At 39.6% G+C, this 22,697-nt stretch overlaps 1 protein-coding gene across 1 annotated transcript in view; it reads left to right on the top strand.

Annotated features, from left to right (window-relative positions):
- The first annotated feature begins 891 nt into the window (after nt 1-891).
- LOC120309052 (transmembrane protease serine 9-like) overlaps nt 892-22,697 on the top strand; it is a 46,788-nt gene continuing 24,982 nt past the window's right edge. The window contains exons 1-8 of the mRNA XM_039345849.1: nt 892-950; nt 1,202-1,290; nt 4,428-4,595; nt 7,593-7,613; nt 9,068-9,230; nt 10,788-11,062; nt 16,692-16,861; nt 22,195-22,443. Coding sequence (XP_039201783.1) covers nt 4,538-4,595; nt 7,593-7,613; nt 9,068-9,230; nt 10,788-11,062; nt 16,692-16,861; nt 22,195-22,443 — 936 coding nt within the window. The 5' untranslated portion in view covers nt 892-950; nt 1,202-1,290; nt 4,428-4,537. The remainder of the gene's footprint in view (nt 951-1,201; nt 1,291-4,427; nt 4,596-7,592; nt 7,614-9,067; nt 9,231-10,787; nt 11,063-16,691; nt 16,862-22,194; nt 22,444-22,697) is intronic.

Below are 22,697 nucleotides of genomic sequence, written 5' to 3'. Positions count from 1 at the left end.
GAAACAATTCCTTTCCTGGCCATGAGCCCAGTCTCTTCATTAACATACAAAAATTCCAGTCATTAAAAAGGATCAATTACATATACAGTAGAAAGGCATCTAAGGTCACGGACAAATCCAAGAAACTGACTTTACCTAAAGGCAGATAAAAATCAGGATTGACTCCCAAGGAAGGAGCTCAGAGGTTCTAGTATTCTTGTTGTAGTATACCGAGCAACATAAAGATTTCTCAATGTCCCATTTTTAAATACTAAGGGCCTACTCCAGTGTATTTAGGAATCCTATATCTTATTGATTATGTGCCACTAAGTCATTGTAAATTCTTAGCAACTATATACAAAGATTTTCTCCATAGCAATCTATCCCTAATCTGATCTTCCATGTCTATCAACACCCATTACCATTGTAACTAAATGCATCACCTTACTACTAGTTATCCTCTTCTTCTCTTTCCTTCTATTTTTCCCATCATTAGTGTAGGAGACAGAAAATATAGCCCATCAATTCATTAGATTTGATAAGGCCTAAGTAACATAAAAAGGCCCCACAAAGACCTGAATCAAAGTCTCTAACTAGGATGGTTTCATAATACAAGAGAACTATTTGTAATCTGCTGAGCTGTTGTAATTTGCATAATATGATTTTGCAAAATAGATAGTTTTATAAGTATATTTGAACAAGAATGTTGTAATCGTGGGAAATAGGGAACTGAAAGTAGCAGATGGATGAAAGTTTCAGATGTACACGGATTTATGTGGAAAGTAATGGTCAGCAAGAAAGAACAAGGAACTGATTTTGTAAATGTTGCAAGATAATGTCCATCTGTGGGTGGCCATCAGGAAAAGGGTATAAAAGATAGAGCTCAAAATCAGCTCATGGCCACTGACCTATAGCTGTCCTTGCTGGACCTGCTATGTCACTGGACCTCATTATTGCAATGAGTTAATAATGTGAGTGATGTGTTGTTATGTTTGCTATGTTCCAAATTATTAGCAAAATAAACCTCTGAATCTTAAAGTAAGAATTATTACTTTGTGTTGCTGTCTCTTATCTTTTTCATTGGTTTTTTTCCATGACATTAGAGTCTTCTTCAGAGAACTACATCTTCATTTCACATTTATTGGAAACTCTCTCTCTCTTGCCAGGGGATTCATATAAAGCATACTGCAAAATTATAACCTTACTAAACTTCTCCTTCCAGGATCCTGGCTCTGATTCCCACCAAATACCATGCAATCTGTTCCAGCTTCTCTACAAGAAAATATGGGGAAATAAAAAGGAAATAAAGAGGTTTGTTTAAAAATTCTAAAATGGGTTGATTGATCCTCTTTGGAAATTCCATAATTAGAGTGTAACCATAGAAAAACCTCTCTCCCTAGTAGAGACCTACTTCATCTGCCTTTGGGTTGGGGAAATATGGAGGAGGTCACAGTAGATACAAATGAGAAAAGGCATTTCTTCAAGTAGCAATGTGTGAATTGAATTCAAGCCAGTTCACTATTCTCTGTTTAATTTTAATTCATGTGAACAAAGTAAAATGTCCTTTAAGTTGAGTGTAAACTTTGTGATTTTATAGACAGATCTGAGTGTAGTTTTCTCGGAAACTATAGACAACTGGTTTGTCACTCCCTTCTTCTGAAATTCATTTCTTCTTTACTTTCCAGTCTAGAGTAACCAGGTCCTATGAGTGATCCCTCTGTATTAAAAATTCTGCTTATGTGTTTTTGTTTTACTTTGGCAATTAATTCAACAAAATACTTAATGTTTAAAGCATGTTATCTTCCCTGAGAACATGACTCTCTGGAATCTTAAATACACAGCATTTTTCTTTAAATCAGTCTCTGAGAGAAAAAGTATGTTTTTCTTTTACAGACAGAAATAATATCCAAAGATTCTAATGTTAGTTTAGCATGGCAAAGAATTCACATAAGTTTTCATGTAAAGGCTTGCACATTATTTGTTTAATAGGATTTTCTGAATCTTAAGCAGGAAAGAAATATCTGTTTAAACCATCTGAATCATAAGCAAAAGTTGTCCATTTCAGAGAGCTAAACTGGCTTCAACAAGACTTCTTTTATATTCTTCCTAATCCTAATCTAACATTTATTTATAGTCATATCAAATGTTTAAAAAACATTAATGAGCAAATATTTTCAACTTATATAATTTCTTATGTCAATTAACTATATTAACTTTATTTCCCTTCTCAAAGTGAGGGAAAGCTAAAGGAGGAAGCTATAATTTTAATAAACCCTTATTTCATTATCCTTCCCGGGTCAAAGTTCTACAGATATTGTGTTACCATATATTAAAGTCAGGGTTAGTGTGAAGAAAAAGATGGCTTCTTTCAGTAGTTATGACTTTCGTCTTTTCAAAAGATCTTTAGCTGTTCCGTCCACAGGATTTTCCTTAATTTGTCATAGTTCTAAAGCAGAATAGGTTTCGACCATCATGGCAGCATAGTTTATGCCTGCATATTTTTCTGTCAAGTCAAGAAATGGTGGATAGCACATTAATTCAGCTGTGAAGAAGTAATCTCTAATGTTGAGCCAGTTGAACAATATCAAAGTATGTTATCTCATTGTTCAAAACAAGAAGGTAGTGTTTTGGGATGAGTAACATGTAACGCTATCGTAAGTTCTGGTATGTACTGACGATACTGGGTCTTTATAACCCAGGGCAAATCGCTGGAAATATTCATTTCCACCAGATCCTGTAAGAAGCAGGTAAGAGGGGGCATTGATATATTTGGAGAGTGACAATGCTAGAGAATAGTGAGAGGTCCAAAGAAGCAAAATGGTCATTAGATGGGAGACCTTTGATTTTCTTCTTTTAGAAATAGCTTTAGCATGTGAATCTAATCCTTCCCAGTGACATCAGTTCAAGAGGGACTATCTAAACAAAGGGGTAGAAAACGTCTTCCAGAAAGACTATATTTGACCATCATTCTATTTTTGTGTATGAGGATGTATAGTACATGTTTCTGATTCCCAAAAAAATAAAATAAAGGAAGAATAAATCATGTGAAAAATGACGTAGGTTACAAAAGAAAGAGGTCATCTTCTGAAAATATACTCCCCTTTTTCCCCAAAAATTGGTTGTTGGCTAATTTCAACCAGCAGACTTAGACCCTTTACTAATCTAATGAAATACGTCTTGCCAATATACAAACAAGGTGTTGTGAGAATCCTGAAAATGAGTTAATTCAGTAATTCAGCTATATATTTTGTTCCAACACAGCCATTTAGTTAACAAGTCAGGGAATTAGATAATATAAGCTTTATCCTGAGGCACCAATGATTGATGAGAAAAATCAAAAGGCCTGGATATTGAAAGGACAAAATGAACGGGGTCCATGGAAGTGGTCATCAAATAACTGGAAAGTTTTCACATAGAAGGAAGTGGGACAAAGTTGTTTGCTATTGCTCCAGGGGATAGAATTTGGAACCAGCAGATAAAAACGATAAGAAATTAGATTTTCAGCTATATCTTGGGAAAAGGTTTTAATGGCTGAGCTGTTCAATGCTAAGACAGCCTCAGGAATCAGGAGCTGTTTTTAGTTTGATTCATTTAAGCAAAGATGATTAACCATCAGTGAGATGCAAAAAGCAAAATTGGAAGAGCACTGAATAGTTGTGGTAACTACTACCAGCCTTATCATATCATTAAAATTAAAGTAAAGGACATCTATTTGAGATCCTGTGTGATATAGTAGCTCTGGAGAAAGCCAGATTAATCTGAAAGCAACAGCTTTCCTAAATTTTTATGGAAAGAAATTGATTTAAGGATGGCAAGTTCTGTCACTTAAGCTCTTAGAGAAAAAGTAGGATATAAATACAGGGACCATATGTCCTTCTTTTTATAAAGCTCTGTTTTTCATTTCAAATAGCTGTCTTCAAATTTATTTCATCTAATTATTTGCTGACCAAATAATTATTTTCTTGGTTTTGCACTTGAATGTAAAAACTGATTTGGGATTTGCCATTCAAATGGCCTGCAAGCCTAGGTCCATATAAATGTAAAGCCATTTTGCAAACTTCACCATAATTGATTCTAATTATGTAGGAGAGGGAATGATGGAGCCTGGGGGAGGAGTGAAAATAGTTATTAACCTAGAATCCCTACATAGCCACAAAGTCCACTACCATCCCCTTGAGTGCCACTGTCTCTTATTTAACTCTAATCAGGTGCTGACCATTAATTGAGAAGATTTCTGTGCCTAGGCTTTTAGCAATAAATCAATTTAATTGAATCTTCATATGTGAACCTGGTCTTTCACACCTGACAGACTACTCATTTTGGTTGTATTGTATCCACTGCTGTCACGCAGATATCACCAGATTGCCTCTTAGAGCCCATGCCTTGATCTAGAGGCTGTAAAGAACTGACATTTCTAGTTTTTTATATCTTTACTCTCTGTGTTACAGTTTACTAAACCAATACCAAAAGATTGAGATTGAAGCAGTACAACTGTTGTCCCAAACTGACTGGAGCTGAACTGGTTTGGAGGCCTTTCAGATCAGAACAGAAGGCAGCTATGATTTTTTCATCCATTTTACTCATTGTCTGGTTTCTTCAACTGACTAGATTGCAAGGTATGTGGGGGAAGGCATATTTAAGGCTATGTAAATCCCCCCTTTTAATATCTCCATAGCTTTCAAAGGAAATAAAAATGTGTGTGAGATAAGTAATAAATTCACAGAGGAAAAATCACAAAGTCAAGTTGGTAACTGCAACTATGTAATTGAAAGCACATCTTTATGAGTATTTTTTAAAAAAACTGAATGGGCCTTTGATTATATTGCCATGCCTATAATCTTGACTATATTGATTCCCCAACCTCAGACACTCCTGCTCTTTTAACAATTTTAATTCTTAAATATTTTCATGATCTTGATTTTAATTTAGGGGCTTCATTTTAATTGCTTCATTGTTATAATATTTTTTATTCATGTTCTTTTATTGTTGTACATAAATAACTCTTCTACAAACAAAAGACCAGGATATAAATTTAATAATGCATAAAATAATAACATTACAATTTCATCACAGCATGTCTCCCTAGAAATTCCTCTATGCATCCACCAAATCTAGACCTGAATACCTTCAACCAAACTGACATATCATATGCTCTTAAACCATAGTTAGGAAATGTTACTGGGTCATGACAATATCTATTGTAAACAGAAATGTGGAAAACCCATTACTGTTTCCCAGGCAAGGAAAAAAGGAATGAAGATGGATGGTTTTGATTTAATTGCACTGGGAAAGAGAGAATGATAAATATTTGGATAGTCAATTATTAAGCCAACAAAGTCACATATAAATGCACCACCCATTTCCATTCTCAATAACTTTTTATGAGACTAAAGGTAAAGGTTTCCCTGTCCAGTTGTGTCTGACTCTAGGGAGCAGTGCTCATCTCCATTTCTTAGCTGACGGAGCCAGCATTGTCTGAAGACATTTCTGTGGTCATGTGGTCATCAAACTCTACATGCTGAGGCACACAGAACGATGTTACCTTCCCACAGAAGTGGTACCTATTTATCTACTCACACTTGCATGTTTTCTAACTGTTAGGTGGGCAGGAGCAGGGAAAATTAATGGGAGCTCACACTTGAGTCTCAAACCCAGACTGTTAACTTTCCAGCTGACAAGCTCAGCAACTTTAATCAGTAAGCCACTAGTTATGGGCTGTTAAATTTTTGATTGTTTTGTATTCTCCAAGTTTAAGTTACCAATCAGATATTTTCAGAATTGTATCAGTCTTCCAATGTTGAACACAATTTATTCTGACTGTTGTAGCACTTTTGACCATTATATATATTATATATACATAATACATAGAAAACAAATATACATAATACATATAAAACAAATATATAAACATTATATATATAATTTTATAAATTAATATTTATATATAAAATTAAATAAAACTACATATAAAAATGAATATATTTTTTTATTTAATTCAGAATTGAATTAAATAAATTTCTGAGGGACTCCCGTGTGTTTGTCAGCAATTAACAATAAAAGAAAATAGTAAACGAAAAAGAATCAAATTATATCTCATTCTTCATTAATTGGAGAGTATTGTTATGTTTACTTATTTTGGCTAGGACCCTCTCAAGCTAGAAGGTGAGGGATGTTCTGGAAGCAGTTTCATACTGCTGTGCCCTTTGGTATATTTGTGTGATATCACAATGCATATACAAAAAGGGGCAGTGCTTGTGTTACAAGACCACAGTGCTGCTTTGATCATTCTGCCCTCCCGTCCCCTATAGGGCCCTCCTCTTGTGGGTATTACTGAGCACAGGCCTCTCCATCCACCACATTGTTTCTTTCATGGTGCAAAATAGAGAAAGGATCACTTGGTGTCCTCTTTCCATCTCAATCCTGCATCTATTGCAGTAAAAGGGTTAAATTTAGAATAATCAAAGCCGCTCCTTTGGGGACTGTTTATGTTAATCATCCACAGCATTGGTCTGGGTGGCTTTGAGAAAGTTCTGTGCCCTTTATATAAATATATAGATAATGTTTGTTTCTCTGGGTGTGTTAGCCTGCCTTCTGTCCCATTTTCCTAAACCATTTTGTTTTACTTTTGCTGATATTTTAATAAACATTAAGCTATGTTTTTGCTAGCTGATCTGAATGGCAGGTGTGCTTTCTCATATAAGGAGGTAGGAAGTAAGTGAGAGTGTACCGGGTGCAAACTGAACTGGAAATTATTCACAGTAATTTTCCAGCATATGGAAGTCCACACTTTGACATCTAACAAAACGTGAAACACTATACTGTAAAGCCGAACCATACAGAGACTCCCTTGACCCAGAGTGGAAAGCCATCAACAAACAAAAAATTATAACAGCTCTCTTCAAGTAAAAATAATAAAATGAGAAAACGTACAAGTAGTCTTTGACTTATAATTGTTTAGTGACTGACTAAAGTTACAACCACATTTTAAAAAGTGACCTACAACCAGTCCTTACAACTGTTACAGCATCCTCACAGTCAGACGATCAAAATTGGGCCACTTGGCAACTGGCATGTATGTATGATGGTCACTGCATATCAGGGTCATGTGATCACCATTTGTGATCTTCTGAAACAGATTCTGACAATCAAAATCAGTGGGAGAGTTGGATTTGCTTAATGACCATGTGACCCACTTAACATCTGCAGTGATTCACTTAACAATCATGGCAAGAAAGGTGGTAAAATCAGACATGAGTCACATAATAATCCCCTTGCTTAGCAACAGAAATTCTGATCCCAATTGTAGACATAAGTTGAGGAGTACTTGTACTTTAGTAGCTGCAGGGTCAGCTCTTCCCCTGGTTTTGAAGTGCTTCTTGAAGTTAGAAGAAAAGATACTGAAATGGGCAATATAAACTAGGTAGGACTACAGTCCATTTTAGCCCATTTGTCCTCATTAGCCAGTCACCTTTTAGCTATTGGCAATCTGCAATAACTTGTCAGAGGTATCAATGTTTCAATACCCCAAGAATGGACTGTAACCAGAATCTCTTAATACCCCTTTTAAAATCCCTTGTGTTTTTTATCTTATCTGTCTTTTCTTTTTCCAACAGGTGCTGCTGACCCAGAAATAGGTAGGAATTTCTATGTGCCCTAGAAACTTTCTGTACAAATTGGCACTGGGTGGTGAAAATGAAACCTGCTTGCCTTTTACAAAATCTTAGATATGTTATTATGTTGCTTCTAACACAATATAATCTTCAGAACCATTGCTATAATTCCAGTTGCAGCTTGTCAATTAACAGGTTAGACAAATAAATGTTATAAATAAGACATAATATGAAATAAGGAGTAGGTTAGCTAGGTTGCTCAACAGTGAGACACTGGTGAAGTGGCACAGCAGTGCCTGCATTTTCTGTGTCATATGAGAAGAGCATATCTTCCTTCCCCTGTCCTTACCACTTTCTACAGAGGGACGATTGAAAGCATCCTGTTGTACTGTATTGTATTACTGTTTGGTTTGGAAGTATTACTGTTTTGGACAGGAAGACTGTGCAGAGAGTGGTAAGGACAGCAGAAAAGATTACTTCCTTCTATCCAGGACATGACATGTAAACAGTGCTTGACCAGGGTCTGCAATATTGTTAGGGACACTACCCATCCTCTTCATGACGAGTTTTCTTTGTTACCTTTTGGGAAAAGGCTTCATGGTATCTGAAGCAGAACAACTAGATTCTATAATAGCTTTATACCGTATAGCATCAACCTTTTTAAGTTTCAAGACTCTTTTTTCTGCTATGTATTCAAAATGGATATGTGTGTGTGTGTGTGTGCACGCATTTGTATGTATGTATGTGTTTTGTGTATATGTATGTGTGTGTGCATGTGTGTGTGTTTGTGTGTGTGTGTGTGTGTGTGTGTGTTCTTTTGAGAGCAGGCATCAGAATTTCATTTTTAATGTGTGTCAGTATATACATAGAAAAAGTGACAACAAAGGTTATATTATAATATCTTACAATGTTTTGTTCTTTGACAAGTAATTCATTCTTCGACCATGACTGAGTTATCCTCTTTCATGTTAAAGAAGAAACCAGGCTTTTTCTTGGGATTGGATCAAAATCCATGTATGAATTAAGTCTATTGCTGATCTAAACACAGAGTGGATCACATACTGAGTCAAAAAAGTATATAGATATGCATATTAAGTATTAACTTGTTCCTCAGGAGACACAATCATTGAAAATATTCTTCCAAAAGTCATACAAAATCATTCAAAAAGAGATAATTTGTTTCTTTCAGGGTTTCATCTGTTGAACTTCAGGGGTTTGGGGGAAAGTTCCCTTTTGTTCTTATTATAATCCAAAATCTAAAACATTTTTTTTTTGTTCCCTGTAATGTTCAGGCAATATTTAGAAAGTGGTTGAAAGACAGTGACTGGCCAAAGTGATCCAGACGCTTCATGTATAAGATACAACTAGAACTCACAATCTCCTAGTTTCTAGCCTGATGCCTTAACCATTATACCAAACTCCTTCTCCCTCTCCTTCTTTGTTTCCCTTGTCTCTTCTATTCTGCTCTTTCTTGGCAGGTTGTAAGAGGTCACTAATCTCTCCGAGAATTGTTGGAGGCCAACCAGCCTCTGAGGGGTCATGGCCCTGGCAAGCGGGCCTTTCAGTACTCAACATAACTTTTTGTGGTGGCACTCTCATAGACAAGCAGTGGGTGCTCACAGCCGCTCATTGTTTCATTTGGTAAGTTACTGAACCGTAAAGTTAAGTGAGAAAAATAGATAGATTCTATTGTTATGATGCTGATCTTTTTAATAAACTAGAGTTTCCAGGAAACAGCTTTATTATGGTTTGTTACATAGCCAGATATTTACACTGGCTTTGGCATTTGTGTCCATCTATCAAGTGCTTCCCAAAGACATGGAATAGGCAGATGTTGCTCGATGATGTTAAAGGTATTGTTGCAAGATATAATCTGTTCCAAGTAAAGCTGCCTTTTGCAATTGACTAATGGTGATTTTGTCAATGCCAGTGGTATTCAAATGGTCCTCCAGATGCTTTGAGATTGCACACAAGGTGGCTATTACTATTGGTACTACCTTCACTTTCTTTTGCCAGTCATTCTATTTCTGTTGGCAGGTCTTTGTATTTAGTGATTTAGTGATCTCCAGTTCTTTCTCTTCTATTCTGCTGCCTACAGATACTACCACATCCACTATCCGGACTTTTTTGTCTTTCAGAAATGTTCACAGAAGAGTCAAATGAAGACAATAGCATTGTGTCAGGGCTATCCTACTGCCAATCTTTTTGTGCTTGCATTACAATTAGGGATACATATATAAAAAGACCCCACCAATGCTTTTGTCATTTTTTACCAAATCTTCAGATCCTGCCTCGGTTATACATCAATAAAAGAGTGTATTACTGTACACCAGCAGCAGTCCCCAACCTTTCCAGCTTGGCGGCCCAGCACAGGGGGGGGTGAGTGGCAGGTGCACACATGCATGCACAACTTCATTTGTGCGAGTGGCATGCATGCACACACACTCTCCACTCATGCAAATGGAGCTTCAGGTGGGAGCAGCAGGCACTTGCACTCATGTGTGAAGCTCTACTCCTGCAAATGGAGAGTGCTTGAGTGAAGGATGCTTGTGCTTGGCATGAGTTCAGCTTCATGCATGTGTACACATTTGCCTGCTGCTCATACATGTGGAGTGTGCCCATTTCTCCCATGCCCCAGTTTCAAACAGGCCACAGCCTGGTAGTGGGCCACGGCCCATCAGTTGGGGACCCCTGCTGTACACAGTGTCACTGGATGGTACTTTCCTGTTGCATACTATTTAATGTACACTTTTTGATACTGTATGTGGAAATCAGAGCTGGCTTCAGATTAAGAGTAAATAGGCACTGGCTTGGGAAAGCCAAAACTTAGGGGTACCAATGCCAATAGTTCCAAATCATTCTATAAATTCAAATCTCCACACTGGCAAGAAGTGAAGCTATCAGTCAATGTGGGCTAGGGATACCATGTACCCCTGAGTCAGCACTGATGGAAATAGTATACAAACGAGTAAATATTGTTCTTTCCTGCCAAACTCCAACAAGGCTGTTGGCATCTTTAAATGTGGCTGAGTTGGATATGAGGAAACATGGTGAAATTAAATGCAGACAAGATGTGGTGCCTCTGGCAATGCAGATGTCAGGAATTTTTTCAGCAAATGTTAAAATCCTGCAATAGTCTTAATAGGTCTGCATCCATAGATTGCTACTGACATTTTTTTTAATTATTAATACTTACAGGGTCCCTGAAGGCTTTGACGGAATTTTTGTGGGGCTAGGTGGCCACCAACTCATGAACCCTTCAAATAACTCAGAGAAATTTGCCATCCAACAGATCGTTGTTCATCCTAACTACACAGCTAATGACACTGTGTATGACATCGCTTTAGTGAAGCTAAATGACACTGTGGATTTCACCAATTATATCTTGCCTATGTGTCTCCCAAAGTCTTCTGTGGAGTTCCCTGACAATACCAACTGCTGGGTCACTGGATGGGGAAGAACACAATCTAAGGGTGAGGAAAGTGGGAAGTGTGTTTTATGTGATACCTTTTCATCCTTTCACATCTTTCATCTGTGGAACTTGTATGTTTAAAGATTAATTTATTTGCTTATGACACTAAAGTAACTTGAAGTTACTTTAAGGAACAACAGGACATACTTTAATTCATGAAGATGCTGGAGAGTGTTCCAGATACAAACCTGAGAGAACAAGACCATTACTTTGCATTGATACTGAGACCAAACTAGAGTTTTGCATGAATTACTGTGTAAAGTTACACAGTAGACTTATAAATCAGAAGGAATATGATAGGACCCTTTTAATGTAGTAAATGTTATTAAATGGCATGAACTTTCATTAGATGCATGGAATAATCAAAAATTATGTAGGATTTAAATTGGATGAAGCCAGGTTAGGGGCAGGATTGAAGCAAAGCAGAGCATTGAGTGGGTTTAAAAATCACTTTGGCTTACTTAAAAGTAGTAGGTTCTTCTTTTTCTTAAGGTTCTTTTTAAGGTTCAAGAATCAGCAGTAAACTCAAGATAGTGACAGTAGCTAGTGGAACCTCTGGCCACTAAAACCCATACTAATAGCACCAGCAAAGCTTAATTTGAGTTGTGTTCCAGACATCAAATGGGGCCCTTATTTCCAATGGCAGAAAAAAGCACTAAAATATCTGAAGGGCTGTTTTGATTTCACAAAAATGAGTTGAGTCACCACATCAAAGCAGAATTGGAAAAGAAATCTGGGACCCAACTGGAAGCAGCAAAGCAAATTAGATGGCTTCCAAGTGCTCTTTAATCTTTCCAGAGGTACAAACTGAATCAGTTTGCTCCCAAACTTTAATTTGCAAATTTGAAATGGATCACACCAAATCTCAAATCTAATTAATTAATTCAGGCTTATTCACAGAGGCCTGATTATCTTTAAACAGGTTTGGTTTTGAAATCAAATCACAATCAAAGCAAACTGGAAGTCTGAATTAGGTCACAAACTGGAATCAATTGATTGACTTGAAGTTTCTCTGATTTTATACACACACCAGTAACTGCAGAACAACAGGGAGCAAGTAAAGATATAATCCCTTTGGGTTCTCAGTTGGCATTCTTTTCATCCTAAACATCTACACATAATATAGGGGATGGGGTGGGATGGAGGACCACAAAGCAGATTAAATCACATCATGCAATGGTTAGGCTGCTTTAAAAGAGGACTGTGGCATGCCTATTTTAGGGACTACCCTTTATATGTCATGTGTTCTCCAGTTCAAAATAGTTTATGTTGGTTTCCATCAACCAGACAGCTTGGAGAGCAGATATAATCACAAGACTGTGTCTTACACATCCCTTAGTCAAACTTCTAGCACTTTGGCTAAATAACTGGCAGCTGTGATCTCATATCATTGTATATGTAATAATGATATGTGTAGAACAGAGTGGTTGGAAAATTTTAGTCTTCCTTGTTCCATCATAATTTACTTTCATCAGAAAACTAATGTGCCTGTATTTCTTGTCCTCTCCTGTCATGTTTTGGAAGAAAAGAGCAGTAAAATTTATGAGAAAGAAATAACACTGTCAGGTCTGCCATCTTCGGCTTGGCACCTTGCTGGCATCCTGCCATCAAAGCATAGGAGGGATGAGGGGGACATGGGGGGAATAAATGGACAATCAACCTGCATGTGTACATTTAGTTATTTAACAAAAACTAGTATGACAATCCCCTTTATGGATTATTGCCTTGTCATGGCGAAGGGGCTTGGGTAACTCAATGAAGCTATAAGCTATGCCATGCAGGGCCACACAAGATGGACAGGTCATAGCAGAGAGTTCTGACAAAATGTGATCCACTGGAGAAGGAAATGGCAAACCACTCCAGTATCTTTGCCATGAAAACCCCATGGACAGTACTAAAAGGCAAAAAGATATGACACTGGAAGATGAGCCCCTCAGGTCAGAATGTGTCTAATATGCTACTGGGGAAGAGCAGAGTGCTAGCACTAGTAGCGCCAGAAAAAATGAAGCGACTGGGCCAAATCCGAAAGGACACTCAGCTGTGGATATATCTGGTGGTGAAAGGAAAGTCCGATGCTGTAAAGATTTTTTCTCCATAGGAACCTGGAATGTAAGATCCATGAATCAAGGCAAGCTAGACGTAGTCAAAAAAGAGATGACAAGACTGAAAATTGACATCTTAGGAATCAGCAAACTAAAACAGACAGGAATGGGTGAATTTAACTCAGATGACCATCAGGTATACTACTGTGGGCAAGAATCCCTCAGAAGAAATGGAGTAGCATTCATAGTCAATAAAAGAATAGGAAAAGCAATACTGGGTTACAATCCCCAAAATGACAGAATGATCTCAATTCGAATTCAAGGCAAACCATTCAATATCACAGTAGTCCAAATCTATGCCCCAACCACTGGTGCTGAAGAGGATGAAATTGACCGGTTCTATGAAGCCCTACAGCACCTTATAGAATTAACACCAAAAATGATGTCCTTATCATCATGGGGGATTGGAATGCTAAGGTAGGAAGCCAAAAGATAACCGGAATAACAGGCAAGTTTGGCCTTGGAGTACAAAATGAAGCAGGGCACAGGCTAATAGAATTTTGTCAAGAGATATAATGGTCATAACAAACACTCTTTTCCAACAACCCAAGAGACGGCTCTACACATGGACATCACCAGACGGTCAACATAGAAATCAGATTGACTATGTGCTCTGCAGCCAAAGATGGAGAAGCTCTATACAGTCAGTAAAAACAAGACCAGGAGCTGACTGTGGCTCAGATCATGAGCTTCTCGTTGCAAAATTTAGGCTTAAATTGAAAAAAGTAGGGAAAAGCACTAGGCCACTCAGGTATGAACTAAATCATATTCCTGATGAATATACAGTAGAGGTGACAAATAGATTTAAGGAATTAGATCTGATAGACAGAGTGCCTGAAGAACTATGGATGGAAGTTCGCAACATTGTACAAGAGGTAGCAACTAAAACCATCCCAAAGAAAAAGAAATGCAAGAAAGCAAAATGGCTGTCTGAGGAAGCTTTGCAAATAGCTGAGGAAAGAAGGGAAGCGAAAGGCAAAGGAGAAAGAGAAAGATACACCCAATTGAATGCAGAATTCCAGAGAATAGCTAGAAGAGATAAGAATGCCTTCTTAAATGAACAGTGCAAAGAAATAGAAGAAAACAACAGAATAGGGAGGACCAGAGATCTCTTCAAGAAAATTGGAGATATGAAGGGAACGTTTCATGCAAAGATGGGCATGATAAAGGACCAAAATGGCAGGACCTAACAGAGGCAGAAGAGATTAAGAAGAGATGGCAAAACTACACAGAAGAACTATACAAGAATGAGCTTAACATCCCAGATAACCACAATGAGATGGTCACTGACCTCGAACCAGACATCCTAGAATGTGAAGTGAAATGGGCCTTAGAAAATCTGAGCAACAACAAAGCTAGTGGAGGTGACAGTATTCCAGCTGAGCTATTCAAAATCTTAAAAGACGATGCAGTAAAAGTGCTACACTCAATTTGCCAGCAAATTTGGAAAACTCAACAGTGGCCACAGGATTGGAAAAGGTCAGTTTACATTCCAATTCCAAAGAAAGGCAATGCCAAAGAATGTTCAAACTATCGCACCATTGCACTCATTTCACATGCTAGTAAAGTTATGCTTAAAATCCTACAAGCTAGACTCCAGCAGTATGTGGATCGAGAACTACCAGAAGTACAGGCAGGATTTCGAAGAGGCAGAGGAACTAGAGATCAAATTGCCAACATACGCTGGATCATGGAGAAAGCTAGGGAGTTCCAGAAAAACATCTACTTCTGCTTCATTGACTATGCTAAAGCCTTTGATTGTGTGGATCACAACAAATTGTGGCAAATTCTTAAAGAGATGGGAATATCAGACCATCTTATTTGTCTCTTGAGAAATCTATATGCGGGTCAAGAAGAAACAGTGACAACTGGACACGGAACCACTGATTAGTTCAAAATTGGGAAAGGAGTCCGGCAAGGCTGTATACTGTCGCCCTGCCTATTTAACTTATATACAGAGCACATCATGAGAAAGGCAGGGCTAGATGAAACAAAAGTTGGAATTTAGATTGCCAGGAGAAATATCAACAACCTAAGATATGCAGATGATACCACGCTAATGGCAGAAAGTGAAGAGGAACTAAAGAGCCTCTTGATGCGGGTGAAGAAGGAGAGTGCAAAAGTTGGCTTGAAACTCAACATTAAGAAAACCAAAATCATGGCATCCGGCCCTCTCAATTCCTGGCAAATAGATGGGGAAGAAATAGAGGTAGTGACAGATTTTATTTTTCTGGGCTCCAAGATCACCTCAGGTGGGGATTGCAGCCAAGAAATTAAAAGACGCTTGCTCCTGGGGAGGAAAGCTATGGCGAATCTAGACAGCATACTAAAAAGCAGAGACATCACCCTGCCAACAAAAGTGCGTATAGTCCAGGCCATGGTTTTCCCAGTTGCAATGTATGACTGTGAAAGTTGGACCATAAGAAAGGCTGAGCACCAAAGAATTGAGGCCTTTGAACTATGGTGCTGGAGAAGACTCTTGTGAGTCCCTTGGACTGCAAGGCGTTCAAACTGTCAGTCCTAGAAGAGATCAACCCCGTTGAAACTCAAATACTTTGGCCACCTAATGAGAAGGAAGGACTCACTGGAGAAGGGCCTAATGCTGGGAAAGATTGAGGGCAATAGAAGAAGGGGACGACAGAGAATGAGATGGCTGGATGGAGTCACTGAAGCAGTAGGTGTGAACTTAAATGGACTCCAGAAGATGGTAGAGGACAGGAAGACCTGGAGGAACATTGTCCATGGGGTCGCAATGGGTCAGACATGACTTCGCAGTTAACAACAACAACAAGTATGATAATATTAGATATAGACAATAGCACAGTTTCCAGCTGAATGGATCTGATGTTTTCAAAAATGTAGGCACATTTTTGGAATCCCAGTGGTCCTGAGATACAAGGGATTTTCATTCCCAGGAGATACTTCACTTGTGAAGTTACAATGTGTATAGCTTCTGCAGTTGTCATTGCACTTATCACTGGTTCTGTTAGCAAGAAGGCAGGGGGTAATGACATCTTGATGAAGAGCAGGAGAGCTCGGAACCAGTCTGTGCTACCACCCAAGGCCGTGCACCCTGAGAAAGAATATTACCCTAAACACCTCAGAATTCTCAAAATATCTAGGTGGATTCTTGTTGGCTGAAGATGGACTGGTCATGGGGGGGAGGGCTGGGATGTGGGGAAAATTTCTGTATCTTTTGAACATGGGAAAATTAGTTCTAGCCTGACTTTACTGCAGCCAGCATCTTTTAGTAAAATAATCTATCACTTCAACCAAATGGAGTTGATGTCTTTCTTTCCTAAAGGATTGGATTAGGGCAGGTCTGACACAACACTAATATTTACCTCCCTAAGATCATTAAACTGAATAGCAATTCTGTCTTCTGATAAATCTCAACAAGAAAAACTAAATTTGTTCTTCAAAATGAAGTTGAGGAATGTTGAAGGTTTGGCACAAAAGTTACAGTGAGCATAAACTCAGTTACTTGTTCTCTGCATTTTATAATGCAACTCTTTCCTTTCTTTGCAGTGGACCTGGAGCCTCCCCAAACCCTTCAAGAAGTGGAGGTGTCTATCATCAATACAGACATATGCAACTCTCTCTACAATGAGCTCAATATTACAATATTGCCCCACTCCCCTGTCAGGCCCGGTATGATCTGTGCAGGTAATTTAGAAGGGGGCAAAGATTCTTGTCAGGTAAGATGTTCAAAAGCTTAACTAAGATTGCGTGACATAAGAGTTAAATTTATAGTGATTGAACTTGGGTAATGTATTAAATTGGATTAGTTTTAATCTTGGTTGCGTGGTAGGGTTGCTAAGGACCTGATGAGGTACATGACATTAATCCTTAATGTTACTTTACGGTTCCATGTATTGGGCAATGAGTATTAAGTAAGTAAGTAAGTAAGTAAAGAAATTAACTTTGTTGTACCAATCTTGTCAATGCTGACATGGAAAACTTATGAACCTTCTCATAAAGGATTCAGAGTTCTCCATATGTTCTCAAGAGCCTCCTTCACTGGGAGAAGTATGGGTTCAGTGCTCTTCAAAATCCCAAAATAGGTATGGGAAATCATCAGCAAGAGGCCTTATATAATGTCCAGAAAAGCTCCTCAAGATTGGGCTCCTGAAATTTGATGGTAAGCTTCACAAAGATTTTCAATCAGTGAGATGATTCTTGCTGTATTTTACTAAGACAGAAAACAGAGAAGCTAAGCCTCTGAGAAACTTAATGAAACTGTTCTGTTCTGTGTGATGATAAGGCATTGAGACAAGGCAGGAGTAATAACAGTTGTTACTTTATTAAAGCTTCAACAGAACCTCAACAGAACAACAAGATGGCGTGGATCTCTTTTATACCCTTTTGCAGGGACAGCATCAGCCAAAAAATGCAATGTATTTTCCTGCTTTGAACATGCCCAATAAGCTGGAGACAGCCTATCTGGCCCGGGCAGCCATGTAGTCTGCCTGGGTCTCTCTGCAGCTTCCTGCATCTGCTCTGTTAATCATAGGCCAAGGACATAACACTCCTCCCCTCTTAGTTCAAAAACACACACCACTATTTTTTTAACTACTCCAAAGTTATTCCTTTGACCATGTTCTTATTTCTAGAGAAATACTAGGACTGTCGGCTTACAGACAGGAATCTTACATAATCTTGTTATGTAACCTTACATTTATTTATTTATTTATTTATGAGACTTATATACCGCTTTAAGTGCAAGCACTCTCTAAGCGGTGTACAGCAGTAAGCAATACCCCTAACAATCTGGGTCCTCATTTTACCTACCCCGGAAGGATGGAAGGCTGAGTCAACCTTGAGCTGGTGAGATTTGAACCGCTGACCTGCTGAACGCAGTCAGCTAAAATGGCCTGCAGTACTGCACTCTAACTGCTGCGCCACCTCAGCTCTACATAACCTTTGGAGGGCCTCTGGCCCATTCCAACCGTCTCAGAGCTGCTACAAGTGCCCAGTCTGCAAGCTCGCCTGCCAGGTTCGGTAGATTGGGACTTTGAGGCCCAGTTGATACAGACGAACCTGCATCTTGCTGACTGGCCTGGCCTGGTAGACCCAACCCTTTGTCCATCTGACTTTGGCTGGCTCTTTCCGGTAAGCCCAAACCAGACTTCCTTGGTGGGATGGAATTCCCCAGGTCCACAATAGACCCCTGTTGGGAGCACTGTCCCATAGGCACAAGGCCTGCAATAGAAGTGGCATGAAAAGCTGGTTGCGTGCAATGTCCCATGGACCCAGTGCCGGAGTCAGGAGCTGCCTCATTGGCAAAACCCCTATTTGCAGAGTGCAAACACCCGCTTTCACAGAGAAACTGAGATCCATAATCATGATCGTGGTCCTCCTCCCCCCTGAGAGCAGAGTCAGGAGCAGAAAGGTGGTCAATGACTTCCATGGATCCAGTTTGTCCAAGAGCCGGTGTAACGGCTCTGCCACTGCAGCCTTGTGAGGGTGGGAGGAATGGTAAAAATTTAGAAGCCAAAGGAAGGCTTGAAGCTCGCTCTTCGACTTGGGGCTTGGGGCCTGCTGAGTCACTTTGAGCTTAGATTCAGCAGGATGGATGCCTTTGCATCTATGCAAAACCCCAGGAATTCAGTGGAAGTTACTCCAATTTTGCATTTTTCCTGCTTAAGCTTTAGCCCTGCTTCGTGGAACCTCAACAAAATGGACCAAAGCCTCTAAACCAAGTTTTCGGGTGATTCCCCTGTGATGAGGACATCATCGAAGTAAGGGCAAACTCCCTGAATGTTATGACACGTATGCTCCATCACGCTTTGAAAAATGCCAGGGGTTACATTAACCCCGAACTGCAGTCTTCTGACTTTGAAAGCTCCCCGGTGCATTATGATGGTCTGAGCCTCAGCCGTTGCATCATCCACCAGTAGCTGTTGATAGGCCTGAGCTAAATCAAGTTTGACGAAAACTCAGCCTCCTTTAAGTGAGTCCAAAATGTGGCTCACCACCGGCGCTGGATAAGAGTGCTGCTGTAACACTTTGTTTAGCATGCATTTATAGTCGGCACAAATGCGGACTTTCCCGTTGGCCTTGAGTGGCGTGACTATGGGTGTTTCCCATGGACTGCTATCCACAGGTTCCAAAATACCTTGCTGTAGCAGTTTATCCAGCTCGGCATTAATCTTTTGCTTAAGCGCAAAAGGCACCCGATGAGGCTTAATCCTAATCGGTGCAATGGAGGGATCTAACTGCAAAGCAATGGGAGGCCCCTTGTACAACCCAAGCTCTGGGCTGAACACATCAGCAAACTCCTTGCAAACTTCCGCAAGGCCTGCCATTTGCAAGCTGTGTAGTCCAGTCACTTGAATCCCAAGTGCCTCGAACCAGTTGATTAGACTTATGTGGTCACCCTCAGCCATGATGATGTCCAAAAACCCCTTGAAATGCTCACGCTGCACTATGACCATGGCCTCCCCTTTCACACTGACTCAGGAATTCTGAAAGTCAGTTAAGATAAGATCCGACAGCCTGAGTTTAATTCTCTGGCCGCTCCTATAGCACATCTGCTTGAGGGTTTCCTGGGAAATGATTGACAGAGCTGAACCCGTGTCCAGCTCCATCATCAAGGGGACCCCATGCATTTGACATCAAGACGCAGCTTCTTTTTTAATGGCTGGTGAGCCCCTGTTCTCAAAATGCTCCTGTGGGACGCGCAGAAGCCCACCCTGTTTTGGCTAGGGACCCTGATACCTGTCCGAAGCAATTCTTCTGATGGACAGTTTTTCTTGCAACCCAAACAGATGGTGGCTATGTGGCCTTGCCGGCCACACGCCCTGTAAGTAGCAGACCAAAAATGGCAGTCAGAGCACCTGTGGCATCCTCCACATCCGAAACACTGAGGGAATAGAACTGCCTTGTCAGACCTCTTGTTAGCTTGCTCTTGGAGCCTTCTCTCTGCTGGCTGCTGCAGATGGTCGACCTCATTTTCGGAATCCAGTTCGAATACCTCTCGAGCAACCTCTTGATGGATGGAGCCTGAACTTGTAGGGTTCTTGGAAAGCTGCAAGGCCTTAACAGTTCCTCCCACTGCTTCATCAGCTGTGATCTCCCTTAGTGCATCTTGGAAGGAAACGTCTTCCTTCGCAAAAATCTTTTGTTGCAGCTCTCGGCTCCACAAACTAGCCGATCATGCAGCCATTCTTCTAAGTCTTTGAATTTACAGGGCCTTGCAGCTTGCCATAGAGCAGCAATAAAGTCCACAGCAGACTCTCCTGGATGTTGGTCCCACTGCTCAAATGCTTGATGCCATGCAATCACCGAAAGCTTTGGTTCAAAATCCTCTCTTAACATTTTCTTAAGTTCCGTATAAGCGATAAATTCCAATGGTGCTGGGGTGACCAGGTTCTCAGCAATATCAAATGTCTCTTGCCCACAGACACATAGTAACATTTTGACTTTGAGCCTGTCCTCCCGAACTTGGTTTACCCGAAAGTAGTTTTCTACTCGGGCAACATATGAACTCCAACATTCAGGGTGCGCTGTATCGAATTTGGACAGACGCCCAATCTTAGCCATCACTCCTCCTTGGTGGCCTCATCAACGCTTCATGCTGCTCTGGCTTGAGAACGGGTTCCAGAACGAATCTTGCCGATCTCTCTTCCAGCATTTTCGTACTGGCAGGCAGAGTCGCACAAGTCGGAACGCCGAACTTCCCAGCCCTTCGGCCTTCTGTGGTGAGTCAGCCTACTTTTCTCTGCAGCATGATCCCATTCTCGTCGCCAATGTTCTGTTCTGTGCATTGGTAAGGCATTGAGTAAAGGCAGGAGTAATAACAGTTGTTACTTTATTAAAGCTTCAACAGAACCTCAACACAACAACAAGATGACAATAAGGGTTATCTTATCTAAAAATTAGCCAAACATTTTCAGATCTGCCATCTCCAGTAATTATAAAGAACATAGGACAACATAACATATCGCACTGCCCTGCATAAGATCAAACTTGCTCAGCTATGTATTAAGAGATCAAATCTTTAAAATGCATTACTGGCTCAAATTGCTGTTGTCCAAATATTTTTGACAGGAATTCCTATGAATATGAATCCCTAACCAGATTTAAAATCCAAGACACTTCAGAGGGCTTCCTTTGACTAGTTCTGAAGAGGAGGAATAGTAATAAATTTATATGGCTTTCAATACAACTGTGTAACACTTTGGATTTCATTTTGAATAGGAGTTTCAGAGGACCTAGAATAGCCAGGTGATTCTGGGAAAAGATGTGACTGCTTTAAGATGTTGTGAATAGGGACTAAATTCATACTCCTGAATGCCCCAAAGCTGCTTTTGGGAGACTGAGTTCAAACTGTTGGCCAACCCTAGCTGTCATCCAGTTAAGGAAAGAATAGGGTTCATTTAGAAGACAATAGTAAACATAGAATGTAGAACATACATAGTTTTAAAAAATGATCAACATAGATGCAGCTGTATTTACCATCTTAGAAGCAGTATTTTTCTTTCTCCAACAATGCATCAAATCTCATTTACATTTTTTAATTAAAATATTGGGTCACCTTTATGGTTCTTCAGATGATATTTGATCATTTTTTGTGCAAGAGGATGTGATTAGAAACAATTACAAGTAGTCAGTAGTAAAGTAATGAGTATCAATAGTAGTTTCCCCCACAATGGCACAGCGATACCATTGATTGGTTTTTTGAGGCAGCAAAGGAAATATTGTTATCTTGCATGGATGTGCTTATGTTTTGCAGGACAGTTAACATCCTGTTATTTGTTAATGTTAAATATGATTAGCTTTTGAGGAGAGGGGGACTTAGTGTATGATGCAAATCCAGTCCCATTTTACTGTGTTATCAATCAATATATTGCATTAACCCCAAAACTGTATTTGATGAACAAGCAATTACTGACGATTCTCAGGCTAAAGTTGAGATGTTTAGTTAAAGGAATACTTTGCTGCAAGGAAATTTGCATTTCAATTTCTCAAATCTGAATGAAGCAGCCTTCCTATAAACATCTGATAACATACATCTTTCTCTTTCTAGGGTGATTCTGGAGGACCTATGGTTTGCAAGTGTAATGGAAGTGAAAATTGGCTCTTGACTGGGATTGTGAGCTGGGGATTAGGCTGTGGCGTAGCCAATGTGCCTGGTGTCTACACTTCAGTAGCACACTATTCTGATTGGATCCAGTTGCACTTACCCCACATAAAATTTTCAGAGTGCTCAAATGGAAGTAATAGTATAGGGCATAACACCCTTGTCATGCTTTTTCTGATATCCATGGGATTGACTGTCTTTTGAGACACTTAGACATCCCTCCTTCAGCCTATCAATGTCCCTGGTATGAGTTCTTTTTACACAAAATACTGCTGATAGGAATTGCATACTACCAAATTCAGAGGTAGTTTGAGACCTTTCCAAAAACTTTGATGGCCACTTATATGCTCGGGTTCCAATTTGAACCTTGTTTGACATCACTGATCTACAGGAGGCACCACTGTCAATAAAAATTCATAAAAGAAGAAGGCATTCCTACTTCGTGTCCT

The sequence above is a fragment of the Crotalus tigris genome, unplaced genomic scaffold (assembly GCF_016545835.1).
Source record: "Crotalus tigris isolate CLP2741 ecotype Arizona unplaced genomic scaffold, ASM1654583v1 scf7180000017977.1317863, whole genome shotgun sequence".
In the NCBI taxonomy this organism is placed as follows: Eukaryota; Metazoa; Chordata; class Lepidosauria; order Squamata; family Viperidae; genus Crotalus; species Crotalus tigris.
Note: the sequence above shows the minus strand (reverse complement) of the source record. Positions and strands in the feature narration are given on the sequence as shown.